This window comes from Chrysemys picta, chromosome 22 (assembly GCF_011386835.1).
Source record: "Chrysemys picta bellii isolate R12L10 chromosome 22, ASM1138683v2, whole genome shotgun sequence".
NCBI lineage: Eukaryota > Metazoa > Chordata > Testudines > Emydidae > Chrysemys > Chrysemys picta.
In genome coordinates, this window is record NC_088812.1 from 3,797,531 (window position 1) to 3,820,838 (window position 23,308).

Consider the following 23,308-nt stretch of genomic DNA (forward strand, 5'->3'; position numbering starts at 1 on the left):
CCCCAGCTGCCCCACCCCTGGAGCCCCCACCTCACAGTCCTGCTGGTGCCCCTCGATCCCGACCCTCAGCCCCCAGCTGCCCCACCCCTGGGGCCCCCACCTCACAGCCCTGCCAGTGCCCCTCAATCCTGACTCACAGCCCTCCGCTGCCCCACCCCTGGAGCCCCCACCTCACAGCCCTGCTGGTGCCCCTCGATCCCGACCCTCAGCCCCTGCTGCCCCACCCCTGGGGCCCCCACCTCACAGTCCTGCCAGTGCCCCTCAATCCTGACCCGCAGCCCCCCGCTGCCCCACCCCTGGGGCCCCCACCTCACAGTCCTGCCGGTGCCCCTCAATCCCGATCTGCAGCCACCCCTGGAGCCCCCACCTCACAGCCCTGCTGGTGCCCCTCGATCCCGACCCTCAGCCCCCCGCTGCCCCCACCCCTGGGGCCCCCACCTCACAGCCCTGCTGATACCCCTCGATCCTGACCCGCAGCCCCACCCCTGGGGCCCCCACCTCACAGTCCTGCCGGTGCCCCTCATTCCTGACTCACAGCCCCCCGCTGCCCCACCCCTGGGGCCCCCACCTCACAGTCCTGCCAGTGCCCCTCACTCCCGACTCGCAGCCCCCAGCTGCCCCACCCCTGGGCCCCCACCTCACAGTCCTGCCGGTGCCCCTCACTCCCGACTTGCAGCCCCACCCCTGGAGCCCCCACCTCACAGCCCTGCTGGTGCCCCTCGATCCCGACCCTCAGCCCCCTGCTGCCCCACTCCTGGGGCCCCCACCTCACAGCCCTACGGGTGCCCCTCACTCCCGACTCGCAGCCCCCCGCTGCCCCACCCCTGGGGCCCCCACCTCACAGTCCTGCCAGTGCCCCTCAATCCTGACCCGCAGCCCCCCGCTGCCCCACCCCTGGGGCCCCCACCTCACAGTCCTGCCAGTGCCCCTCAATCCTGACCCGCAGCCCCCCGCAGCCCCACCCCTGGAGCCCCCACCTCACAGCCCTGCTGGTGCCCCTCGATCCCGACCCTCAGCCCCCGCTGCCCCACCCCTGGGGCCCCCACCTCACAGCCCTGCCGGTGCCCCTCAATCCCGATCTGCAGCCCCTGTTGCCCACCCCTGGGGCCCATTCCCCTGCCCCACAGCCTTGGAGTCGGAGCGGGAGGTGAGACGGGCCAGTGGAGTTTCAGGTGCCCCAGAGAGACGCGGGGGAGACCTGCCCATGTCCTGCCCCAGCCCCTGCTGCAACCAGGGAGAGAACCCAGGAGTCCTGGCTCCCGCACTAAGTACTAGACTTTGCCCAGCCTGTCCTCCCCCAGCTCTCTGTCCCCCCGGCTGCCCCACTCCTGGCCCCCTCCAGGGGCTGAGCCCGCCCCACAGCCCCCCCCTCGTCTCTCCCCCCCGGGGGCGGCGGGGTCTCAGGCCGGGACTCCATGTCCCAGGCGCTCCCTGCGCTGCTCTCCCGCCCCCCTTGGATGGGGGAGGGGCCCCTTGTGCCCAAACTGCGCTGCCCCCCCGCGGCCCGGCCCCTCCCCCCGGGGCTGCAGCCGAGAGACCTTCCCGGCGCCGCCGAGTCAAGGGCGGACGCCGCGATCCAGCCCCGGCCCCGGCCCCGGAGCGCCCCATGGTAACGCCGCGCCCGGGGCCCGAACCCCCGCCCGGCAGCGGCCAGAGACATCGGCCCTGGGGGGCGTCCCTCGGCTGGGCTGCGGGCGGGGGGCGCTGGGTGTCCGGGGGTGGTGGGAAGGGGGGGCGCTGAGTAGCCGGGGGAGGAGGGGGCGCTGGAAGAGGGGCACATGGCTGCCTGGGGGGCGCTGGGTGCCTGATGGGGCATTGGAAGGGGGGCACATGGCTGCCTGGAGGCGATGGGTTCCTAGGAGGGGTAGGAAGGTGGTGCTGGGTGCCCGGGAGGGGAAGTGGGGGCTTGGTACCCAGGAGGGATAAGGGGGCGCTGGGTGCCTGGGGGGATAAGGGGGAGTTGGGTGCCCGGGAGGGAGGAGGGGGCACTGGGTGCCCGGGGTGGGTGCTGGGTGCCCGGGAGGAGGAGGGGCACTTTGTGTCCAGGGGGCACCTGCCCCGCTAGGGCCTGGGTTGAGACACCCCCCCAGCTCACTGCGAACGAGGGGCACCGAACGGGCATGGTGGGGTGGGGGCAGCTCTGGGGGATTGGAGACCTCACCCCCTCCCAGGTGGCCAGGTCCCATGGGGATCAGGGTGCCGGACGCCAGCCCCACATCCCCGAGCTGGGGGGGAGAACCCGACTTGCGGCCACTGGGATGGCAGCCCCCCCCCCGCCACCAGTTGGGGTGGGGGGCAGCAGAGCCCCTCGTGGTGCTGTGGGGGGGCCAGGGTGGAGGGGGGGCAGGGGCAGCAGGGCCCCTTGTGGCGCTGTGGAGGTGGGGCTGCGGGAGGCTGACCCTGCTGGACCGGTTGGCGGCTCCGCTCCAGCTCCTTAAATGGGGGGTTGTTCAGGGTAGCTGGAGCCCCAGAGCACTCTGCCCCCCCCCACGTGCCACGCCCGCTTCTCCCCCCCCCGTGGGGGTGGGTGGGTTGTTCAGTGGGTGGCCCCTGCTCCTCCCCCCTTTAGCAGGGGGCTGGGAGTCCAGACTCCTGAGCTCTAGTCTATTCCAAAGTTGCTTCGTGCCTCAGTTTCCCCATCTGTTCTGTAGGGATGTGGATTCAGCACCAGCCTGTAGGGGGCGGGGGGAGGGCCAGGTGCTGCTGCGCACAGGTGGAGTGCCGGGGGCTGCCTGCAGGGAGGGGCCATACTGCACCACCATCCTTCAGCCCCAGAGCTGCCAGCATCCCAGGCTGATGGCTGCACCAGGGGTGGGGTGAGGGGACCCCTTAATCCTCCCCCTCCCCCCAGGAGAAACCTATAGAAGTTGCATTTGCATCCCCAGGTTTCAGGCTCCTCTGAGAGGTGGTATCATATGCGGGGGAAACTGAGTCACCAAGGGGTGAAGGGATTCACCCGGAATCACATATCGCATCTGTGGCAGAGCTGGGGAGAGAACCCAGGAGTCCTGGCTTCCAGCTCCCCACCCTGCTCTAACCACTAGATCCCACTGTCCTCCCAGAACTGGGGACAGAACCCATCTCTGTGTGTTGGGGGCCCATGGCCTGGTCTATTCTCCCCCTGCAGGAGCCCCTCCAGCAGTGGGGTGAAGAGGTGGAAGACGGGGCCATCTACAGCGTCACCCTACAGCGGGTGAGGGCGGAGCCTGCACCCAACGGGGGACCCTGCCCGCTGGTACGGGGGGCTTTGCCAGGGGCCGGTCAGCTCGCCTATGTCAAGGGGGGCTGGACCTCGTCAGCACCTGCATGGGGGATCCTGGTGCTGCAGGGAGCGGGGCGGCGGGCCAGCAGGGGGCGCTGGGCTGTGACTTGGGCTCGTTTTCTTTGGGAGCGGGAATTCGTCACATCCTGACCTACTCTGCTGCGCGGCGGCGTTAGAAACAGCCCCGTGCTCCGCCCCAGAGGTGGCTGCATCTCAGGCCAGTGGACCCTTTTGGGATCCTGCAGGAGGGGAAGAGGCTGGGGTGATGTAATTATTCCTTCTATTCCCTCCGTCTCAATCTCTCCATACCTGTCTATCCCCCCCCCATCTATCTATCTCCATCACTCCCTCCCTCCCCCTCTATCCCTCCATCCAATCTATTTCTCACACTCCATCCATCCGACCTCCTGTCCATCCCTCTCTCTGTCCACTTCATCTCTCCCCCCCCCCCCCCGCAGGCTGGAGTTGACCCCCCCTGCCCCTTCGTGCTGTACCGCACCTGCAAACTGCGCCGGCTGCGCGCCGGGACCTTGCCCCAGCTGGTGAGAGGCCTGGTCTCCGCCAGTGCAGAGAGCGACCCTGGCTACCGCCCCAGCTTCCTGGCCACCTACCGCGCCTTCGCCACCCCCGGCCGCGTGCTGGAGCTGCTGCTGCCGCTGGGCCCCGACAGGTGAGCCGGGGGGTGTTGGGCTCCCCCCACCCCCGACAGGTGAACCCTGGGCTCCCCCTACCCCTGACAGGTGAGCCGGGGGGTGTTGGGCTCCCCCCCACCCCCGACAGGTGAACCCTGGGCTCCCCCTACCCCTGACAGGTGAGCCGGGGGGTGTTGGGCTCCCCCCACCCCCAACAGGGGAGCCCTGGGGCCTGGTATCTGGGCAAGTGGGGGTGCGAGAACCCTGCAGTCCCGTCCCCGTGCTAGCGGCCCTCACCCAGCCAGGCCAGGGAAGGGGGCTGCTGTGGGTTGGGGGATCTCAGACCAGCTCCTGCGGTTACAGGGATGGCCCCAGACCCAGAGGGGAGGGGCCTCAGAGCCTGATCTGCCCCCTCTTGTCAGGACTGACCCCCCCCTGCCCCCACCTTTCCCCCAGGGCTGTGCTGCAGGTGCTGGAGCTCTGGCTGCGTCATCACCCCCAGGATTTCCGGGAGCCCCCCCAGCACCCCAGCCTGCGCCAGCTCCACGGCTACCTGCGCCAGGCAGCCCCGGGCTCGGAGGGGTGTGCGCGGGCCGAAGGGCTACTGCAGAGCTTTCAGGAGGAGCCGGGAGATGAACAGGCGGAGCCTGAGAGTAAGAGATTCTGGGCTACAACCCCCACTGCTGCCTGTCCCCGGCTACAACCCCTGCCTCTGCCTGTCCCCTGCCTCCGCCTGTCCCCTGGCTACAACCCCCGCCTCCGCCTGTCCCCTGCCTCCGCTTGTCCCCTGGCTACAACCCCCACCACCGCCTGTCCCCTGCCTCTGCCTGTCCCCTGGCTACAACCCCCACCACCGCCTGTCCCCTGCCTCCGCCTGTCCCCTGGCTACAACCCCCACCGCCGCCTGTCCCCTGGCTACATCCCCTGCCTCCACCTGTTCCCTGGCTACAACCCCCGCCTCTGCCTGTCCCCTGCCTCCGCTTGTCCCCTGGCTACAACCCCCGCCTCTGCCTGTCCCCTGCCTCCGCCAGTCCCCTGGCTACAACCCCCACCACCGCCTGTCCCCTGCCTCCGCCTGTCCCCTGGCTACAACAACCCCCGCCTCTGCCTGTCCCCTGCCTCCGCCAGTCCCCTGGCTACAACCCCCACCACCGCCTGTCCCCTGCCTCCGCCTGTCCCCTGGCTACAACCCCCACCGCCGCCTGTCCCCTGGCTACATCCCCCGCCTCCACCTGTCCCCTGCCTCCACCTGTCCCCTGGCTACAACCTCCACTGCCACCTGTCCCCTGCCTCCGCCTGTCCCCTGGCTACAACCCCCACTGCCGCCTGTCCCCTGCCTCCGCCTGTCCCCTGCCTCCGCCTGTCCCCTGCCTCCGCCTGTCCCCAGCTACAACCCCCGCATTCGCCTGTCCCCTGGCTACAGCCCCCGCCTCCACCTGTCCCTGCTCCACCTGTCCCCTTGCTACAGTCCCTGCCTGCACCTGTCCCTTCCACCCCCTGACTACATCCACCGCCTCGTCCTGTCCCCTGGCTAGGACCCCCGCCTCGGCCTGTTCCCAGGCTACAGCCTCACCTCGGCCTGTCCCCTGGCTACAACCCCTGCCTCCGCCTGCCTCCGCCTGTTCCCTGGCTACAGTCCCCACCTGCGGCTGTTCCCCCCACCCCCTGGCTACAACCCCCGCCTCTGCCTGTCCCTGGCTACAACCCCTGCCTCTGCCTGTCCCCTGCTTCCACCTGTTCCCACTCCCCCCACCTCTGCCTGCCCCTGTTACTCCCACCTCCAACTGTCCCCCAGCTACAACCCCCCAGCACCTGTCCCCCTCCTGGCTCTTCCACCACCACCTGTCCCCTGGCTACAGCCCTTCGTGTGCCTGTCCATCTTATCCCCTCCTCCACCCACCCCTTGGCTGGGACCCCTCAGTGCCTGTCCCTGTGCAGCCGGCAGGTCTGATGCCCTGTGCTGTCTCCCCTGCAGGCTGTGAATCCCCTGGGGCTGGTCCACTGGCGTTGGAGGGCGAGGGGGGGCCAGAGGGCTGCGGGGAGCCCCCCGATCTCCTGTCGTTCAGTGCGGAGGAGGTGGCCGAGCAGCTGACACTAATGGACATAGTAAGTGGGGGGCTGAGGGGAGTGGGGCCAGAGCACCCAAGAAAGCATAGCCCAGTGGTTAGAGTGGGGGGGGGGGGCTGGGCGCCAGGACTCCTGGGTTCTCTCCCCAGCTCTGGGAGGGGAGTGGGGTCTAGTGGTGAGAGCAGGGAGGGGCTGGGAGTAGGACTGCAGGGTTCTCTCCCCAGCTCTGGGAGGGGAATGGGGTTTAGTGGTTGGACCAGGGGGGCTGGGAGCCAGGACTCCTGGGTTCTATGCCCAGCTCTGGGAGGGGAGTGGGGTCTAGTGGCTAGAGTGAGAGGGTTGGGAGCCAGGACTCCTGGGTTCTCTCCCCAGCTCTGGGAGGGGAGTGGGGTCTAGTGGTTAGAGCAGGGGGGCTGGGCGCCAGGACTCCTGGGTTCTCTCCCCAGCTCTGGGAGGGGAGTGGGGTCTAGTGGCTAGAGTGAGAGGGTTGGGAGCCAGGACTCCTGGGTTCTGTTCCTTTGCTGTGCCTGGGCACAGAGCATGGACCCTCCCCCACTCCCTCTCCCCCCCCACAGGAGCTGTTCACGCAGGTGCGGCCCTTCCACTGCCTGGGCTGCGTGTGGTCGCAGAGGGACCGCAAGGTGGGCGAGGGGGCAGCGCCCAGCGTCCGCGCCACTGTGGCCCAGTTCAACGCCGTCACTGGCTGCGTCATCGCCTCGGTGCTGGGTGATGTGCAGCTCCGTGCGCAGCAGAGAGCCCGGCTGCTAGAGAAGTGGGTCGCCATTGCCCAGGTGGGGGCAGGGGACAGCCGAGGGGGTAGGGTGGGGGTAGGGCCGAGGGGGCCCAGGGGGGTGTGGGGGAAGGTGAGGGGCACTTACAGGAGGTTGGGGGGGATCCAGGCCAGCAGGGGCTGCGGGAGAGTCCAGTAGTAACTGGACTTGTGGAGGTTTAGGGGGTAGATCTGGGGGGGGGGGCAGCTGGACCCCACTGACTCCCCTCCCCCCCAGCACTGCTACGTTCTGCGTAACTTCTCCTCCCTGCGAGCTGTGATCTCCGCCCTGCAGTCCAGCCCTGTGCACCGGCTCAAGAGGACCTGGGCTGCCGTGAGCCGGTGAGAGCTGGGGGGCTGAATGGAGGGGGCGGGGGGAGAAGCGCAGGGGGCGGGGGCTGTCTGGCGGTGGAGAGCAGCAGCTCTCATGCCCTGCCCCCCTTTGGCTTGGCGGGGTGAGTTTGGCTTCATGCAATCTGACCAGTGCCCCCCAAAGGCATGGCTGGGATGGCCAGAGCTAATCCAGGAAGTCCCGCCTTCTAGAGGGTGGGACTTGCCCCCAAGAGCCAATGCTCTTGGGTTGGGGCTCACGGTGGGGAGTGGGGTCCAGAGGGTCCCGGTGACCCTGGAGGGGGTTCTATGGGCGGGGTCAGGGCATGCTGGGGAAGCTGCCAGGATGGGGTTCAGTGGGTGGGGGGTGGAACAGGAATGGGGGGGGTGAGAGGATCGGGGTGCCGGGGTGGGGATAGTGTCAGGAGGGTGCAGGAACCAGGAATAGGTGGGTGCAGGGATTGGGGGTTGAGGTTTGGGGGAGCTGGGGGTGGGGATTGGGGGTTGAGGTTTGGGGGAGCTGGGGGTGGGGATAGGGGGTTGTCAGGGTTCCCTCCCCACTCTGAACTCTGGGGTACAGATGTGGGGACCCGCATGAAAGACCCCCTACGCTTATTTCTACCAGCTTAGGTTAAAAACTCCCCAAGGCACAAATTCCACCTTGAACCTTGGATTAGGTAAACGCTGCCACCACCAAGTGATTCAAACAAAGAATCAAGGGTCACTTGGAGTCCTATTTCCCCAAAATATCCCCCCAGCCCCTTCACCCCCTTTCCTGGGAGGCTTGAGAATAAACAAGATGAGCACAGACCAGCTCTGGCTTTTTAGGACACTAAAAACCCCAATCAGATTCTTAAAAAAATCCCAGAACTTTATTAGAAAGAAAAAAGGTGAAAGACGCACCTCTGTAAAATGAGAATGGAAGATAATCTCACAGGCAGTCAGATTCAAAACACAGAGGGTTTCCCTCTGGGCAAAACTTTAGTTACAAAAAGAAAAACCAGGGATTACCGCCCCCCCCCCCCATTTGAAAGTTTCTTGTCCCCTTATACAGGTAAAAGGATTTTGTGCCTCTGGCCAGGAGGGATTTTATAGGACTGTATACAGGAAGGTTGTTACCCTTCCCTTTATATTTATGACTGGAGCTGAATATTGGGGGTTCCGGGGCGGGGGACGGAGATCAGGGGCTGAGGATTGGAGATGCCGGGGGTGGGGATTGGGGATTGAGGTTTGGGGGTAGGAGGGCTGATGGGGACGGGGATCGGGAGTGCCGGGGCTGAGGATTGAGGGTGCGGGGCCGATGGGGATGGGGATCGGGGGCTGAGGATTGGGGGTGTGGGGGCCAATGGGGACAGGGTTCAGGGGTGCCAGGATGGAGATTGGGGGTGCATGCATGGACAGAGCTCTGTCTTGGTCCCCCCCCAGGGACACCATGGGCGTCTTCTGGAAGCTCTCGCAGATCTTCTCCGACGACAAGAACCATCTGAGCTGCCGGGAAATCCTGCTGCAGGTACCTGGCGCTGGGGCCATGCTATGGGGCGCTGTGCCCCAGGGAGCGGGGCGGGGGGGGCTCAGCAGGGGGTGCTGTGCTGGAGGGGCTCGGTGAAAGGTGGGGGGCTTGCTGGGGGTGCTATGCTGCAGGGGGCAGGAGGGTCACTGGGGAATGTCATGCTGCAGGGGCAGGATGGGGGGGCGCCGGGGGCACTGTGCCCCCGGCAGTGGGATTTTGCTCCGTATACCGGAGGCTCCCGTCAATGATTTCTTTCCGCTGGGCCCTGCTGGTCCTGTCCCTCTGCACAGGGCGACGCTGCCCAGAGCGTCCCCGAGGGAGCCCCCAGCCCCCGTGTCGCCCGCAAAGCGACTCCGAAACTGAATCCCCCGGAGAAGCCAGTGGTGAGTGATGGGACCACGGCCAGGGTCTAGGGCCTTGAGTTGCTGCGAGTTGGGAGTGAGGGGCACCTGCCGGGCTGTGGGGGGCAGGGCTGGGCTCGCAGGGGCTGTGGATTGGGACTGAGGGGCACCGGCAGAGCTTGGGGGGCAGGGAGGGATAACAGGGGCTGCGAGTCGGGAGTGAGGGGCACCGGCAGAGGTGGGGGAGGGGTGCTCAGTGCTGGGGCACCTGCTGGGCTGTGGGTGGGGACTGGGGGCCACTGGCAGAGCTCGGGGTGGGGGGTGGGGAGGGATAACGGGGCTGTGGGTTGGGAGTGAGGGGCACTGGCAGAGCTGTGTGGGGAGCTCAGGGCAGGGCTAACAGGCTGTGGGTGGGGACTGGGGAGCACTGGCAGAGCTCGGGGTGGGGAGGAATAACGGGGGCCGCGAGTCGGGAGTGAGGGGCACTGGCAGAGCCATGTGGGTGACCTGGACCCTCCCCCCTCCAGGCGCCGCCCCCGGGCACTGTACCGTACCTTGGCACCTTCTTGACGGATCTGGTGATGCTGGACACGGCGTTGCCGGATTTCCTGGAGGTGAGTCGGGGGGTCTGGAGGTCCCCAGGCTCACGTCATCACTGTGCCCCCCCCGCGCCCACCTCAGGGGCCCCCTAGGGCCGAGCTGCCTCTTCCCCCGAGACTCCCAGAGGCTCTTGTGCACATCCTGCCCCCAGGAGCCGGGACATCTCCTCTCACAGCTCCCCCAGTGCCAGCCCCTTCCTGGGGTAACCACCTAATGTAAACCCTGAGGGCCCCCAACCCCTCTCATGTTCTCTCTCTGATTCCCCCCAGGGTGGGCTCATCAACTTTGAAAAGAGGCGGAAGGTGAGTGGGGCGGGGGGCTGGCCGGGATCCTGAGAGAGCAGAGGGGAGTGAGTGGGAGTCAGGACTCCTGAGATCTCAGAACTGTTGGTGGGAGAAATTGGGGGGATGGGAGGCTGTGGGGAGGGTCAGGGGATGGGAGCTGGGGGGTGATGGGATGGGGGCTGTGGGGGATGGGGGACAGGAAGCTGGGGGGGTGGATGGGAGGCTGGGTGGATGGGGGGGATGGGAGCTGGGGGGGATGGGGGACAGGAAGCTGCGGGGGTGGATCGGAGGCTGGGCGGATGGGGGGGATGGGGGCTGTAGGGGATGGGGGACAGGAAGCTGGGGGGGTGGATGGGAGGCTGGGCGGATGGGGGGGATGGGAGCTGGGGGGGATAGAGGACAGGAGGCCTGTGGTAGCGGGATGAGTGCTGGGAGGCACAGGGAATGGATAGGAGGCTGCGGGGGAGTGGAGGTAGGGGGGACAGGATGAGGGCTGTGGGGGGACAGGAGGCGGGGTGTACGGGGAGACCAGGAGGATGGGGGGGACGGGAGCTGGGGGGGTGGACGGATGGGGGGACGGGAGCTGTGGGGGGGGAGGATGGGGGAGACGGGAGCTGGGGGGGGAGGATGGGGAAGATGGGAGCTGTGGGGGGGGAGGATGGCGGAGACGGGAGCTGTGGGGGTGGGCGGATGGGGGGGACGGGAGCTGGGGGGGAGGATGGGGAAGACGGGAGCTGTGGGGGGGGAGGATGGGGGAGACGGGAGCTGTGAGGGGGAGGATGGGGGGACGGGAGCTGTGGGGGTGGGCGGATGGGGGGACGGGAGCTGGGGGGGAGGATGGGGGAGATGGGAGCTGTGGGGTGGGAGGATGGGGGGGACGGGAGCTGTGGGGGTGGACGGATGGGGGGGACGGGAGCTGTGGGGTGGGCGGATGGGGGGGACGGGAGCTGGGGGGGGAGGATGGGGAAGACGGGAGCTGTGGGGGGGGAGGATGGGGGAGATGGGAGCTGTGCGGGGGAGGATGGGGGGGATGGGAGCTGTGGGGGGGCGGATGGGGAAGACGGGAGCTGTGGGGGGGCGGATGGGGGGGATGGGAGCTGGGGGGGGAGGATGGGGGAGATGGGAGCTGTGGGGGTGGACGGATGGGGCGGGAGCTGGGGGGGTGGACGGATGGGGGGGACGGGAGCGGGGGGTGGGAGGATGGGGGAGACGGGAGCTGTGCGGGGGAGGATGGGGGGGGATGGGAGCTGTGGGGGGGCGGATGGGGAGAGGATGGGGGGGACGGGAGCTGTGGGGTGGTAGGATGGGGGGGCGGATGGGGGGAGGATGGGGGGGATGAGAGCTGTGGGGTGGGAGGATGGGGGGGCGGATGGGGGGAGGATGTGGGGGACGGGAGCTGTGGGGGGAGAGGATGGGGGGACGGGAGCTGTGGGGAGGGAGGATGGGGGGGACGGGAGCTGTGGGGGTGGGCGGATGGGGGGGATGGGAGCTGTGGGGTGGGCGGATGAGGGGGACGGGAGCTGGGGGGGAGAGGATGGGGGAAACGGGAGCTGTGGGGGGGAGGATGGGGGGGCGGGAGCTGTGGGGGGAGAGGATGGGGGGGACGGGAGCGGGGGCATGGGAGGCGGAAGGCAGAGACGGGAGCTGTGGCGGGGGGCGGATGGGAGGGTTGGGAGCTGTGGGGAGGGAGGATGGGGCGGGATGGGAGCTGTGGGGAGGGAGGATGGGGGGGATGGGAGCTGTGGGGGTGGGCGGATGGGGGGGATGGGAGCTGTGAGGGGGAGGATGGGGGGGACGGGAGCTGTGGGGGTGGGCGGATGGGGGGGATGGGAGCTGGGGGGGAGGATGGGGGAGATGGGAGCTGTGGGGTGGGCGGATGGGGGGGACGGGAGCTGTGGGGGGGAGGATGGGGGGGACGGGAGCGGGGGGTGGGAGGATGGGGGAGACGGGAGCTGTGCGGGGGAGGATGGGGGGGATGGGAGCTGTGGGGTGGGCGGATGGGGGGGGACGGGAGCGGGGGCCCTGAACCCCGTCTCTGGGCCCAGGAGGCAGAGATCCTGTTGCAGATCCAGCAGCTGCAGGCGTCGTGCGGGGGCCACGCCCTGCACCCCAACCCCGCCGTGCTGGCCGCCTTTCAGCGCCACGCCCGGCTCTCCGAGGAGCAGAGGTACCGCGGGGGGGGTGTGTGTCTCGGGGGCAGCAGGGGTCGCAGTGGCGGGGCAGGTGGGAGGTGGACAGTGAGCAGGAAGTGCAGTTGGGGGCAGGGGAGGGGCAGTGGGGGGGGGCAGGGGAGAGGCCGGGGGGCAGTAGGGAGGCAGGGGAGGGGGCAGCGAGGAGGGGCAGGAGAGAGGCCGGGGGGCAGTAGGGAGGCAGAGAGGGGGCAGTGAGGGGGGGGCGGGGAGAGGCTGAGGGGCAGTAAGGAGGTGGGGGAGGGGGCAGTGAGGAGGGACAGGAGAGAGACCGGGGGGCAGTGAGGGGGCACAGTAGGGAGGCGGGGGAGGGGGAAGTGAGGGGGGGGCAGGAGAGAGGTGGGGGGGCAGTAGGGAGGCGGGGGAGGGAGCAGTGAGGGGGCAGAAGAGAGGCTGGGGGCAGTAGGGAGGCGGGGGAGGGTGCAGTGAGGGGGCAGGAGAGAGGCCGGGGGGCAGTAGGGAGGAGGGGGAGGGGGCAGTGAGGAGGGACAGGAGAGAGACCGGGGGGCAGTGAGGGGGGGCAGTAGGGAGGCGGCGGAGGGGGCAGTGAGGGGGGCAGAAGAGAGGCTGGGGGGGCAGTAGGGAGGTGGGGGAGGGGGCAGTGAGGAGGGACAGGAGAGAGACCGGGAGGCAGTGAGGGGGCACAGTAGGGAGGCGGGGGAGGGGGAAGTGAGGGGGGGCAGGAGAGAGGCGGGGGGGCAGTAGGGAGGCAGGGGAGGGGGCACTGGGGCATCATGTGGGGAGCTGCCTGGAGCGTCCCCCTCCATGACGGAAGGAGCGAAGTAGCAGCAGAAGGCGGGGGGACACTCGCTAACCCCCCCAATCCCCTCGCCCCCCAGCTACCGGGTCTCCCGGCTCATCGAGCCCCCGGCCGACTCCTGCCCCAACTCACCCCGCGTCAAACGCAGCCTCAGCAAACGCTTCAGCTCGTAAGTCGCCCCCAGCCCCCCACCAGCTCGGGAGTCACCCCCGGCCCCCTCGGTCCCCCTGCAGCTGGGAGCCCCCATCAGTGCCGTGCTGCGGCCGGGCGGGTGTCTCCGGAGCTCACCTGGGCTCTCCGAAAGGCCGGACGGGTCGATCCCAATGGCCTGTCCAGCCGCGGCGTCTGTCTGTCTGGGCGTCCGGTCTGCCTCTGAGCAGCCCCCCGCCCCCCGACCTGAGCGACGGTAGCTACGGGAGCCAGGAGCCCTGCCCAGGCGGTGTGGGAATGGCCCTGGCTGTGCCCAACCTGCCTCAGTTTCCCAGAGGGTTTCCCATCAGCTTCCCGCACCCGCTGTTCAGAGGGATCGATCCTGCTCAGCTCCTGGGGGCGCCATGGGGCAGCCCTTGGCCAGGCCTCACTCCCCTCTCCTCTGGAGGTCATTCCCTTGGCACTAGTGACTGGTCAGGCAGAATCAGTGGGGAAACTGAGGCACACCTAGTGGTCATAAAACTATTACCAGAATTCCCACATTCATGTGGAGGTGGGGGAGGGGCAGGGGGTCCGTGGGTATTGGGGGGAGGAGGTGGGTGTTGGGGGGCATCTCGCTCTGTGAGGGTGGAATTGGCATCTGGAGAGGGATGGAGATGTCTGGGGGGCAGGTTCTCCCTTTGGGCCCCCCCGTGCCCTTCCCCTCCTTTCTTGCCCATTCACCCTCATCTCCCCTCAGGCTCCTGCTGGGGGCCGAGGCCCTGCCTCCCCGTCTGCCCTCCGCAAAGGGCAGCATCTCGCCCTCGGGCACCAGCAGCAGCTGCGAAGCCGATGAGGGGCCCAGTTCCCCCTGCTCCCCGGAGATGGGGGGGTCCCTCGGCAAGGTACCGCGGGGTGCCGGGGGGAGCTGCCAGGGGGCTCAGACCTGGCTGGAGGTAGCTGGGGATGGGATGGGCTGTCCCAGTGCAAAGGCCTGTGCCCACTGGGCACCTGTAATTAGAGCAGGGGGAGGGGGGACTGGGAGCCCGGACTCCTGGGTTCTATCCCTGCTCTGGGAGGGGAGTGGGGTGCAGTGGAGTGGTTAGAGTTAGGGGGGAGGGCGGGACAGGGAGCCCGGACTCCTGGTTCTATCCCCGCTCTGGGAGGGGAGTGGGGTGCAGTGGTTAGAGCAGGGGCAGGGGGTCTGGGAGCCTGGACTCCTGGGTTCTATTCCCGCTCTGGGAGGGGAGTGGGGTGCAGTGGTTAGAGCAGGGGCAGGGGATCTGGGAGCCCGGACTCCTGGGTTCTATCCCCGCTCTGGGCGGGGAGTGGGGTGCAGTGGTTAGAGTTAGGAGGAGGGGGTCTGGGAGCCCGGACTCCTGGGTTCTCTCCCTGCTCGCTCACCAGCTCCCGTTTCTCCCCCCGCCCCGGCATAGAGCCTGCTGGAGCTGCCGTTCAGCACCTGCCCCGCCGAGGAGCCGCCCTCCCCCGTCGCCCGCTGCCCCTGCTCGCCCCTCTACAACCAGCAGGGGGCGGACTCGTGCATCGTGCGGGTCAGCATGGACAACGCCCACGGCAACCTCTACAAGAGCATCCTGGTGAGGGGGGACTGGGGGGGTCCTGCCTCTGGGTGGGGGGCGGGGCCAGGCCCCATCCCCATCTCTGCCCTGTATCCTCCCCATCCTGCATGCTCTGCCCCTCCCCCACCCCCGCATGTGTTGCCCCCTCCCCCCCACCCTGATCCTGTGCCCCCCTCTGCCCCCCCAGTTGACCAGCCAGGACAAGACCCCAGCCGTGGTGCTGCGCGCCCTCCAGAAACACAGCCTGGAAGGGACCCCGCCTGGAGACTTCCAGCTCCTGCAGCTGCTGGGGGGCGGCAGAGGTGAGGGGGCCCTGGCTGGGACGGGGAGCAGAGGGCTGGGTGGGGGGAGGGGAGGTGTCACGGGGGGGGGGAGAGCACGCTGGGTGGGGGGTGAGGGCATGGGGAGAGGGGAGGTGTTGGGGGCAGGGCTGGGGTGTTGCTGGAGAAGAGGACCAGGTGGGGGGAGCACCCGGGAGGGGGGTAATCAGGGCATGGGGGGAAGGGAGGTGTCACAGGTGGGGGGGAAGGTTGGGGGGGATGAGGGCATGGGGGGAGGGGAGATGTTGGGGGAGGGGCAGGGGGAGACAAGGACCAGCTGGGGGGGTCTCCAGTACCATTGTGCCCCCCTCACGCTCTCCCCCGACTCCCCCAGAGCTGCTGATCCCCGACGGGGCCAACGCCTTCTACGCCATGAATCCAGCCGCCAACTTCGACTTCGTCCTGCGCCGGAAGGGCCCCCCCAGCCCCCGCCTCCCCCGACCCACCCCTGCCCACAAAGTCCCCACTCCCCTCCCCCCCAGCCCAGCCCTAACCACGGAGCCCCCACTCCCCTCCCCCCCAGGGCCTTGCAGCTCGGCCACCCCCCCCACGCTCCCCCCTCTCCTCGCTCCCAGCCCCCAGCTCCCCCCATCCTAGCACCTCCCCGGCATCTCCCCCCTTATCTTCACCCCAGAGCCCCCTGCTTCATTCCCCAGCCCCCCTCCCCCACTGGCTGCACGTCCAGCTCCTCCCTACACCCCCTGTTGGCCCCTCCCCAAGTCGCCAAGACCCTGGGGATCTACACCCCCCCACCCCCCCATCAGGGAAACAGAACCCTCAGCTGGGCTCCCCCAACTCCCTCCCCCCGGTCAGTCCCTGGGCATGGGCACCCCCCCCCCAGCCTGCCCCCCATCCCGCCCTGCAGCCAGGAGCGCCGAGCGTGCCGGGGGGCACTGGAGACGCTAGGATCGGCTGTGCTGGGGGCTGGGCTCCCCCCCCCCCGGCTGCCCTGCTCCCGGGAAGAGGGGTTTGGGGGGCAGGTGATTCATGGGGGCCTGGCTGGGGCCAGCGCTCCTGGGAGAGGTCCCCGCTAAGGGGGTGGGGTCTGTGCTGGGGGTTCCCGCTCTCACTGCTCCCCAGCAATCAGCCGAGGGGGGCGGGGGGGGGGCTCTGAATCCTGGATGTTCCAATAAACCCCCCTGAGCAGAGCAAACCATGGTCTGATGGTTTGTTCTGCCCCCCCTTCCCCCGCTCGGGCCCTGGGGGGGATCTGGGACAGGCCTGTTTTAGTAGGGGGTGGAGATGGGGGACAAGTGATTTTGCAGCTGATTGAACCCCCCTCCAGTGGCCACTAGGTGGCAGCAGCTGCCCCTAGCCCTGGCGGCCTTGGGGGGCCCCCGGCTGGGCAACTGGTGGGGCTCTAGGCTGATGCCTGTTGGGGGTGCTGCTGTGTGGGGTGGGAAGGGATGGATAGAGGGGGCATGGGGGCAGGCGGGTGCCCCTGGTTGCCGTGACAATGCTGGGGAGATGAGCCTCGCTCTGGGTGAGGGGGGGCTGCCAGGAGCCCCCAGACGGGGGCAGGGAGGGGGGCGTCGGGGTCTCATTCCCCTCTGCAGCTTTGTGTGTTGGTGGGAGGGGGGGGGTCCTCACTGCAGGATCGGGCCCTTTGCAACCCCAGGATCAAGGTGTCTGCAAATCCCCAGCCCAGGATCCGGCCCTTGGCGGATGTGCCCCCCTGCTCCAGAATTGGGCCCTCAGTCACCCCCCCACCCGCAGGCTGGGGCCTGGAGCTGCATCGGGATCGGCTCTTGGGGGGACGGGGGGGGAGGAGGGGTCGGCTCCTGGGGTCCCACGTCCCCCTCGCTACGGCTGACGCTGGGGGCTGCTTGCCCAGGACCGCGAGACGCTCGCCCCCAGGCCACTGTGGGGGGAGGAGCGCTCCAGGCTAGGAGGGGGCGATGGACCCCGGCTGGGAGCCTGAGCCCCAGAGAGGTCCCCAGGGTCCGGCCCTGCCCCAGCTCTGCCAGCAGCGGGACTGGCCCAGCAACCCAGCCACGACCCCTCGCAGGGGAGTGGGACTCGGCTCTCCTGCCCCATGGTGGGGGGGGGGAGGGGGGTTAAAACCAAACATCTCACTTTCCTTGGGGGAACCCGAGCCACCTCCAGGCCCCTTCATGGTGCCAGCCTGGTGGGTGGGGGGATGGGGATGGGTGGGGTGGGCCACTGGGGGGAAGGATAGATAGAGGGGGCGTGGGGATGGGTGGGGAGAGAGGGACATGGGGGTGAGTGGGTGCCTGTGGGGAGGGACAGACAGGGGGGGGGATGGGTGGGGGGTGGGAAGGCATGGATAGAGGGGGGCATGGGGCTGTGTTGGGGGCAGGACGGGATGGATAGAGGGGGGCATGGGGCTGGTTGTGGGATGGGAAGGGATGGATAAAGAGGGGCATGGGACGGGCGGGTGCCCGTGGGGAGGGACAGATGGGGGGGTGGGAAGGGATGGATAAAGGGGGGTGGGCGGGTGCCCATGGGGAGGGACAGATAGGGGGCTGGGTGGGGGGTGGGAAGGGATGGATAGAAGGGGCATGGGGGTGGGCGGGTGCCCATGGGGAGGGACAGATGGGGGGCATGGGGGCGGGCGGGTGCCCGTGGGGAGGGACAGATGGGGGGCTGGGTGGTGGTGGGTGGGAAGGGATGGATAAAGGGGGGCATGGGGGCGGGTGGGTGCCCGTGGGAAGGGACGGATGGGGGGCTGGGTGGGGGGTGGGAAGGGATGGATAGAGGGGGGCATGGGGCTGGTTGTGGGATGGGAAGGGATGGATAAAGGGGGGCATGGGACGGGCGGGTGCCTGTGGGGAAGGACACAGAGGGGGGCTGGGTGGGGGGGTGGGAAGGGATGGATAGAGGGGGCATGGGGGCGGGCGGGTGCCCGTGGGGAGGGACAGATGGGGGGGTGGGAAGGGATGGATAAAGGGGGGTGGGGGTGGGCAGGTGCCCATGGGGAGGGACAGATAGGGGGCTGGGTGGGGGGTGGGAAGGGATGGATAGAAGGGGCATGGGGGTGGGCGGGTGCCCATGGGGAGGGACAGATGGGGGGCGTGGGGGCGGGTGGGTGCCCGTGGGGAGGGACAGATGGGGGGCTGGGTGGGGGTGGATGGGAAAGGATGGATAAAGGGGAGTGTGGGGGCAGGTGGGTGCCCGTGGGGAGGGACAGATGGGGGGCTGGGTGGGGGGTGGGAAGGGATGGATAAAGGGGGGCGTGGGGGCGGGTGGGAAGGGATGGATAGATGGGGGCATGGGGCGGGCGGGTGCCTGTGGAGAGGGATAGATGGGGGGGCTGGGTGGGGGTGGATGGGAAAGGATGGATAAAGGGGAGTGTGGGGGCGGGTGGGTGCCCGTGGGGAGGGACAGATGGGGGGCTGGGTGGGGGGTGGGAAGGGATGGATAAAGGGGGGCGTGGGGGCGGGTGGGTGCCCGTGGGGAGGGACAGGTGGGGGGTGGGAAGGGATGGATAGAGGGGGGCATGGGGCGGGCGGGTGCCTGTGGAGAGGGATAGATGGGGGGTGTGACGAACTGGGCCTGTTCTCACTGTGGTCTGTGGATGCTGACAGGGGAGTGTGCTGGGATAGTCTGCATTGGAGGATGGGATCGGCCCGGGGGCGCATTCCTGGGAGTGTAACATGAGAACCCAGGAAGGGGTTGAAGGCCAGGTGACTCCTTAGCCCGGGAAACTGAACAAAGGCTGTGGGAGGGGTCGCTGAAGGCAGTGTGCTGGAAGCGGGCTGGAGAGATGGCTGGGAGACAGAGATGGCTCTGACCCCCCCCCAAAGGGGGGCGGGCTGGGATGCCCTGGGACCCCAAGCTGGACTTAACTGAGGGGGTCCTGTTGTCTGTGCCTGCAAGACCTGTCTTGGACTGTATTCCTGTCATCCAAATAAACCTTCTGCTTTACTGGCTGGCTGAGAGTCATGGTGAATCCCAGGAAGCCGGGGGTGCAGGGCCCTGAGTCCCCCTATACTCCGTGACAACTGGTGGCAGCGGTGGGATCTACTGCACCCCGTGGACGGCGCTTCCTGCAGTAAGTGACTGGGGAGCAGTAAAACGAAGGGGGATTGACGGGGACCAGGCACGCTGAAGAGTGGGAGAGAGACGGTTATTACCCCTGGGAGTGTGTGACCAGCGAGAAGGACTTTTGCAGTAACAGGGTCCCCCGGGGGGATCGCAGCGAGTGGTCCCAGGGGCGGAGGAGTCTGCAGCTCGACCCTGGCAGAGAGGTGGTGACCTCGAGAAGGGCTGGCACACTAGGGGACCCCCTGGGAACTGTGGGGAGCTGTGAGCACACAGGCCGGTGAGTGGCCAGCAGGAAGATGTATGCCAAGCGGCTTAAGAGCGACCTGGTGGAGCTGTGCAAGCAGAGGCGGCTGCGCATTGGGAGGCTCACCAAAGAACAGCTCATTGCCCAGCTGGAGGCGGGAGATCGCGCGAATGAACTGATCCCTGTGTCTCAGGGAAGCAGCCTGGCAAATGCAGCGCAGGCACCAGTGTCTGTCCCAGCTGGGAGTGGTCAGCCCGCTGCTGAGGGCTTCCCGAGACCCCTCCTTCCTATGCCTAGGGGAAGGGTGGGGAGGAGCCCAGCAAATACCGAAGGCGCCGTGACCCCCCCGGCCAGCAGGGGGTCCCCCCGGCGAAGCTCGCCGGCCAGCAGAGGATCCTCCCGGCGACGTTCGGCATCCGGGGAGCGGAATTGGCTGGAATGGGAGAAAGAGCTAAAACTGAGGGAGCTGGAGGATCGTGAACAACAGAGACAGCATGAAGAGAGACAGCGTCAGCATGAACGGGAGGAGAAAGAGAGACAGCGTCAGCATGACCTGGAACTGGCGAGATTGAAGGGCAGCGAGCCCCCGGCTGCGGTGAGTGAGGGGGGACCCAGGACTGCACGGAGCTTTGATAAGTGCATCATGGCCCCATACAAGGAGGGGGAGGACATGGATGACTTCCTGGAGGCCTTTGAGACGGCCTGCGAGCTGCACCGGGTTGATCCCGCGGACAGACTCCGGGTCCTTACCCCCTTACTGGACCCCAAATCCGTGGCATTGTACCGCCAACTGGGAGAGGCAGAGAAAGGGGACTACGAACTATTCAAAAAGGCCCTGCTACGAGAGTTTGGGCTGACTCCTGAGATGTACCGGGAAAGGTTCCGGAGTCAGGATAAAACCCCTGAGATCTCATATCTGCAACTAGCCGCCCGCATGGAAAGATACGCCAGCAAGTGGGCTGGTGGGGCCCAGACGAAGGAGGACCTGATTAAACTGCTGGTACTGGAGCAACTGTATGAGCGGTGCCCATCCGACCTGAGGCTGTGGTTGGTGGACAGAAAGCCAGAGAACCCGCGACACGCCGGGCAGCTGGCTGATGAGTTTGTAAAGAGCCGGTCAGGGGGTGGCAGGGAGGAGCCCCAAAGGAACAGGCCCGCCGCGATGCAGAGAGAGAGTCACCCTGGGACCTCCCAAAGGGGGAATATTGGGAATCCCCTCCCCCGGGAAATGCCCAGCATCAGGGACAACCGACCGGCTCGAGGGGACCCACGGGACCTGAGCTGCTATTACTGCGGCCGAAGAGGCCACGTTCGGGCCCAGTGCCCCAAGCTCAAGGACAGACTGAGCAGACCGAACCCGCACCGGGTTAACTTGGTAGAGGCCCAGACGGACGAGGGGCAGGCTTCTCACGCAAGAGGGGCTGGCAGCTTATCAACTGCTCAAGAAAGAGAAGGGCCCCAGGCCAGCTTCTCTGGGGGGCCAGATGCTCCGGATTCAAAGTTCTCCGTTTACAGGGTTGGCGCGGGGCTGTCCCTGCGGAGCGAGTGCCTTGTTCCCCTGGAGGTGGATGGGAAGAAAGTTTATGGATACTGGGACACGGGCGCAGAGGTGACACTGGCCCGGCCCGAGGTGGTGGCCCCAGATCGGGTGGTGCCCAACACCTTCCTGACCCTGACCGGGGTGGGCGGGACCCCATTCAAGGTTCCCGTAGCGAGGGTACACCTGAAATGGGGGGCCAAGGAGGGCCCCAAGGACGTGGGAGTGCACCACCATTTGCCCACTGAGGTGTTGATGGGGGGGGACCTAGAGGACTGGCCAAGCAACCCCCAGACCGCCTTAGTTGTGACCCGCAGTCAGAGCCGGCGAGGGGCACTGCGCCCTGGCCTTGGGGGGGGTGCCTTGCCTGAGGCGCAGGACCCTAACCTGGTGGGGGAGGGAACGCCCAGGGACACGGCTCAGGGAGGCTGCAGCTTCGGACCCAGCGGGCGAGAAAGAGCAGGTGGCCATCCCTGTCCCAGCTGCTGAGTTCCAGGCCGAGTTACAGAGAGATCCCTCCTTGCGGAAGATAAGGGACCTGGCCGACCTCAATGCGGTACAGACCATGGGACGAGGTGGCCGGAAAAGGTTCCTGTGGGAGAAGGGGTTCCTGTACCGAGAATGGGCTCCCCCAGGGAAAATGGAGTCAGGGGGGATCAGGAGGCAGCTGGTGGTACCCCAGAAGTATCGCCGCCAGCTGCTGTGCCGGGCCCATGACATTCCTCTCTCAGGGCACCAGGGAACCTGGCGTACCCAGCAGAGGCTGCTACGGAGCTTTTACTGGCCTGGGGTCTTTGTTACTGTCCGACAGTACTGCCGATCCTGTGACCCCTGTCAGAGGGGGAGGAAGGCCTGGGACAAGGGGGAAAACAGCTTTAGGACCCTTGCCCAGCATAGAGGAGCCTTTCCGGAGGGTGGCCAAGGTAAAAAGGGCGGCTCTGAACCAAGAGAGCACAAAGCACAGACCTCCAGACTGGAGCGCTGGGAGAAGACCACAGCCCAGTTGGAGCCCCAGAGGTATGGGGGTGGGAAAAGGGCACAGGCCGCATAAACCTTCCCACATGCGAACTGCGAGTGCCATCAAGCACCCCAACCTAAGGGGGGGCGTGAAACTGGAGGGGCCTGGTGTAATTCTCACCAAGGAATGGGAGGGATGCGGGGGCATCCATGGGAACGGGGGATAGGTTCGAACTTCCCCGGGGCACTGGCTAAAGTTGACCCTGCTCAGTTCGGTCTCGAAGGGGGGAGAGATGTGACGAACTGGGCCTGTTCTCACTGTGGTCTGTGGATGCTGACAGGGGAGTGTGCTGGGATAGTCTGCATTGGAGGATGGATCGGCCCGGGGGCGCATTCCTGGGAGTGTAACATGAGAACCCAGGAAGGGGTTGAAGGCCAGGTGACTCCTTAGCCCGGGAAACTGAACAAAGGCTGTGGGAGGGGTCGCTGAAGGCAGTGTGCTGGAAGCGGGCTGGAGAGATGGCTGGGAGACAGAGATGGCTCTGACCCCCCCCCAAAGGGGGGGCGGGCTGGGATGCCCTGGGACCCCAAGCTGGACTTAACTGAGGGGGTCCTGTTGTCTGTGCCTGCAAGACCTGTCTTGGCAAGACCTGTCTTGGACTGTATTCCTGTCATCCAAATAAACCTTCTGCTTTACTGGCTGGCTGAGAGTCATGGTGAATCCCAGGAAGCCGGGGGTGCAGGGCCCTGAGTCCCCCTATACTCCGTGACAGGGGGGCTGGGTGGGAAGGGATGGATAAAGGGGGGTGGGGGTGGGCGGGTGCCTGTGGGGAGGGATAGATGGGGGGGCTGGGGGGGGTGGATGGGAAAGGATGGATAAAGAGGAGTGTGGGGGCGGGCGGGTGCCCGTGGGGAGGGACAGATAGGGTAGGTGGGTGGGAAGGGATGGATAGAGGGGCATGGGCAGGCGGGTGCCTGTGGAGAGGGATAGATGGGGGGGGGTTGGGGGGGGTGGATGGGAAAGGATGGATAAAGGGGAGTGTGGGGGCGGGTGGGTGCCCGTGGGGAGGGACGGATAGGGTGGGTAGGTGGGAAGGGATGGATAGAGGGGGGCATGGGGCTGGCGGGTGCCCGTGGGGAGAGACGATCGATCAGGCGGAGGGCAGACGGGTTCTGCAGCAGGCTGGCACAGGGCTGTGCCCTGGGTTTCTCCAGGTGGGTATCTTCGGCCCGCGGTGCCTCCCTGGCACCAGGCCAGGCTCCCTGCCCCTCGCTGGGGGGCGCCCGGCTGCATAGGGCCGGGTCCATTGGCTGTGAATCGCGGGAGCTCCTGGGTGCATGATCCCCAGTTTATTCAATGCCCACTGGGGACCTGTCCCCCCGGGATCCGCTCCCAGCCCAGAGGGTGGGGCTGAGGGGCTGCGCGCCTGTGGGTCCATTATCCTTTAAACGCTTGGCTACCCCTGGCCTGGATCCACGGGGCTGCTCCAGGCTGGGCGTTTGGGGGTGACTCCCTTATGGGGCAGCCCCCCTCCAGCCCCACGTAACTCCAGAACCGGGCCTGGGGACCAGCTGCCCCATCTCTCGCGGTGGCTCCCTGCAGCGAAGGCCAGGCAGCCAGCCCCCTGCATGCCCTCCAGGAGCCGGCTCCCACCAGAGCCCGCTCGCAGCCTCGGCCGGGCCCCAGGGTGGCCCTGAGGGGTGGCGTGGGGCAGCCTGGCCATGCCAGAGCATGTACCCAGCAGAGCTGCAGTGGGCACCATCCTGGCTCTGCCCTTTGTCCGGCCAA

The 23,308-nt window shown here is 67.5% G+C and overlaps 1 protein-coding gene across 4 annotated transcripts; it reads left to right on the forward strand.

Moving 5' to 3' along the window:
- The first annotated feature begins 1,477 nt into the window (after positions 1-1,477).
- On the forward strand, positions 1,478-16,887 carry RGL3 (ral guanine nucleotide dissociation stimulator like 3). 4 transcript variants are annotated; one of them, XM_065576044.1, is made up of 17 exons: positions 1,478-1,609; positions 3,128-3,235; positions 3,721-3,932; positions 4,351-4,547; positions 5,870-6,000; positions 6,537-6,752; positions 6,969-7,072; positions 8,486-8,570; positions 8,861-8,953; positions 9,439-9,525; positions 9,781-9,813; positions 11,841-11,962; positions 12,824-12,913; positions 13,634-13,778; positions 14,310-14,471; positions 14,641-14,755; positions 15,108-16,883. In XM_065576044.1, exons 1-17 carry the CDS (start codon positions 1,607-1,609, stop codon positions 15,368-15,370), a joined length of 2,166 nt encoding a protein of 721 aa, XP_065432116.1. In that variant the 5' UTR covers positions 1,478-1,606; the 3' UTR covers positions 15,371-16,883. The 4 variants fall into 4 exon arrangements, with proteins under 4 accessions (XP_065432116.1, XP_065432115.1, XP_065432118.1 ...); XM_065576043.1 differs by having other exon boundaries at positions 1,525-1,609; positions 3,063-3,235; positions 15,108-16,884; XM_065576046.1 differs by lacking the exon at positions 6,537-6,752 and having other exon boundaries at positions 1,525-1,609; positions 3,063-3,235; positions 15,108-16,887.
- Positions 16,888-23,308: the final 6,421 nt, after the last annotated feature.

Excerpts from the sequence above, each read along its gene's own strand:
- RGL3 (XM_065576043.1), top strand. The coding sequence starts at position 3,101 with ATGGCCTGGTCTATTCTCCCCCTGCAGGAGCCCCTCCAGCAGTGGGGT. Across the intron at positions 8,571-8,860 it reads GCCGGGAAATCCTGCTGCAG|GGCGACGCTGCCCAGAGCGT; the intron begins GTACCTGGCGCT and ends CCCTCTGCACAG. Across the intron at positions 12,914-13,633 it reads CTCAGCAAACGCTTCAGCTC|GCTCCTGCTGGGGGCCGAGG; the intron begins GTAAGTCGCCCC and ends ATCTCCCCTCAG.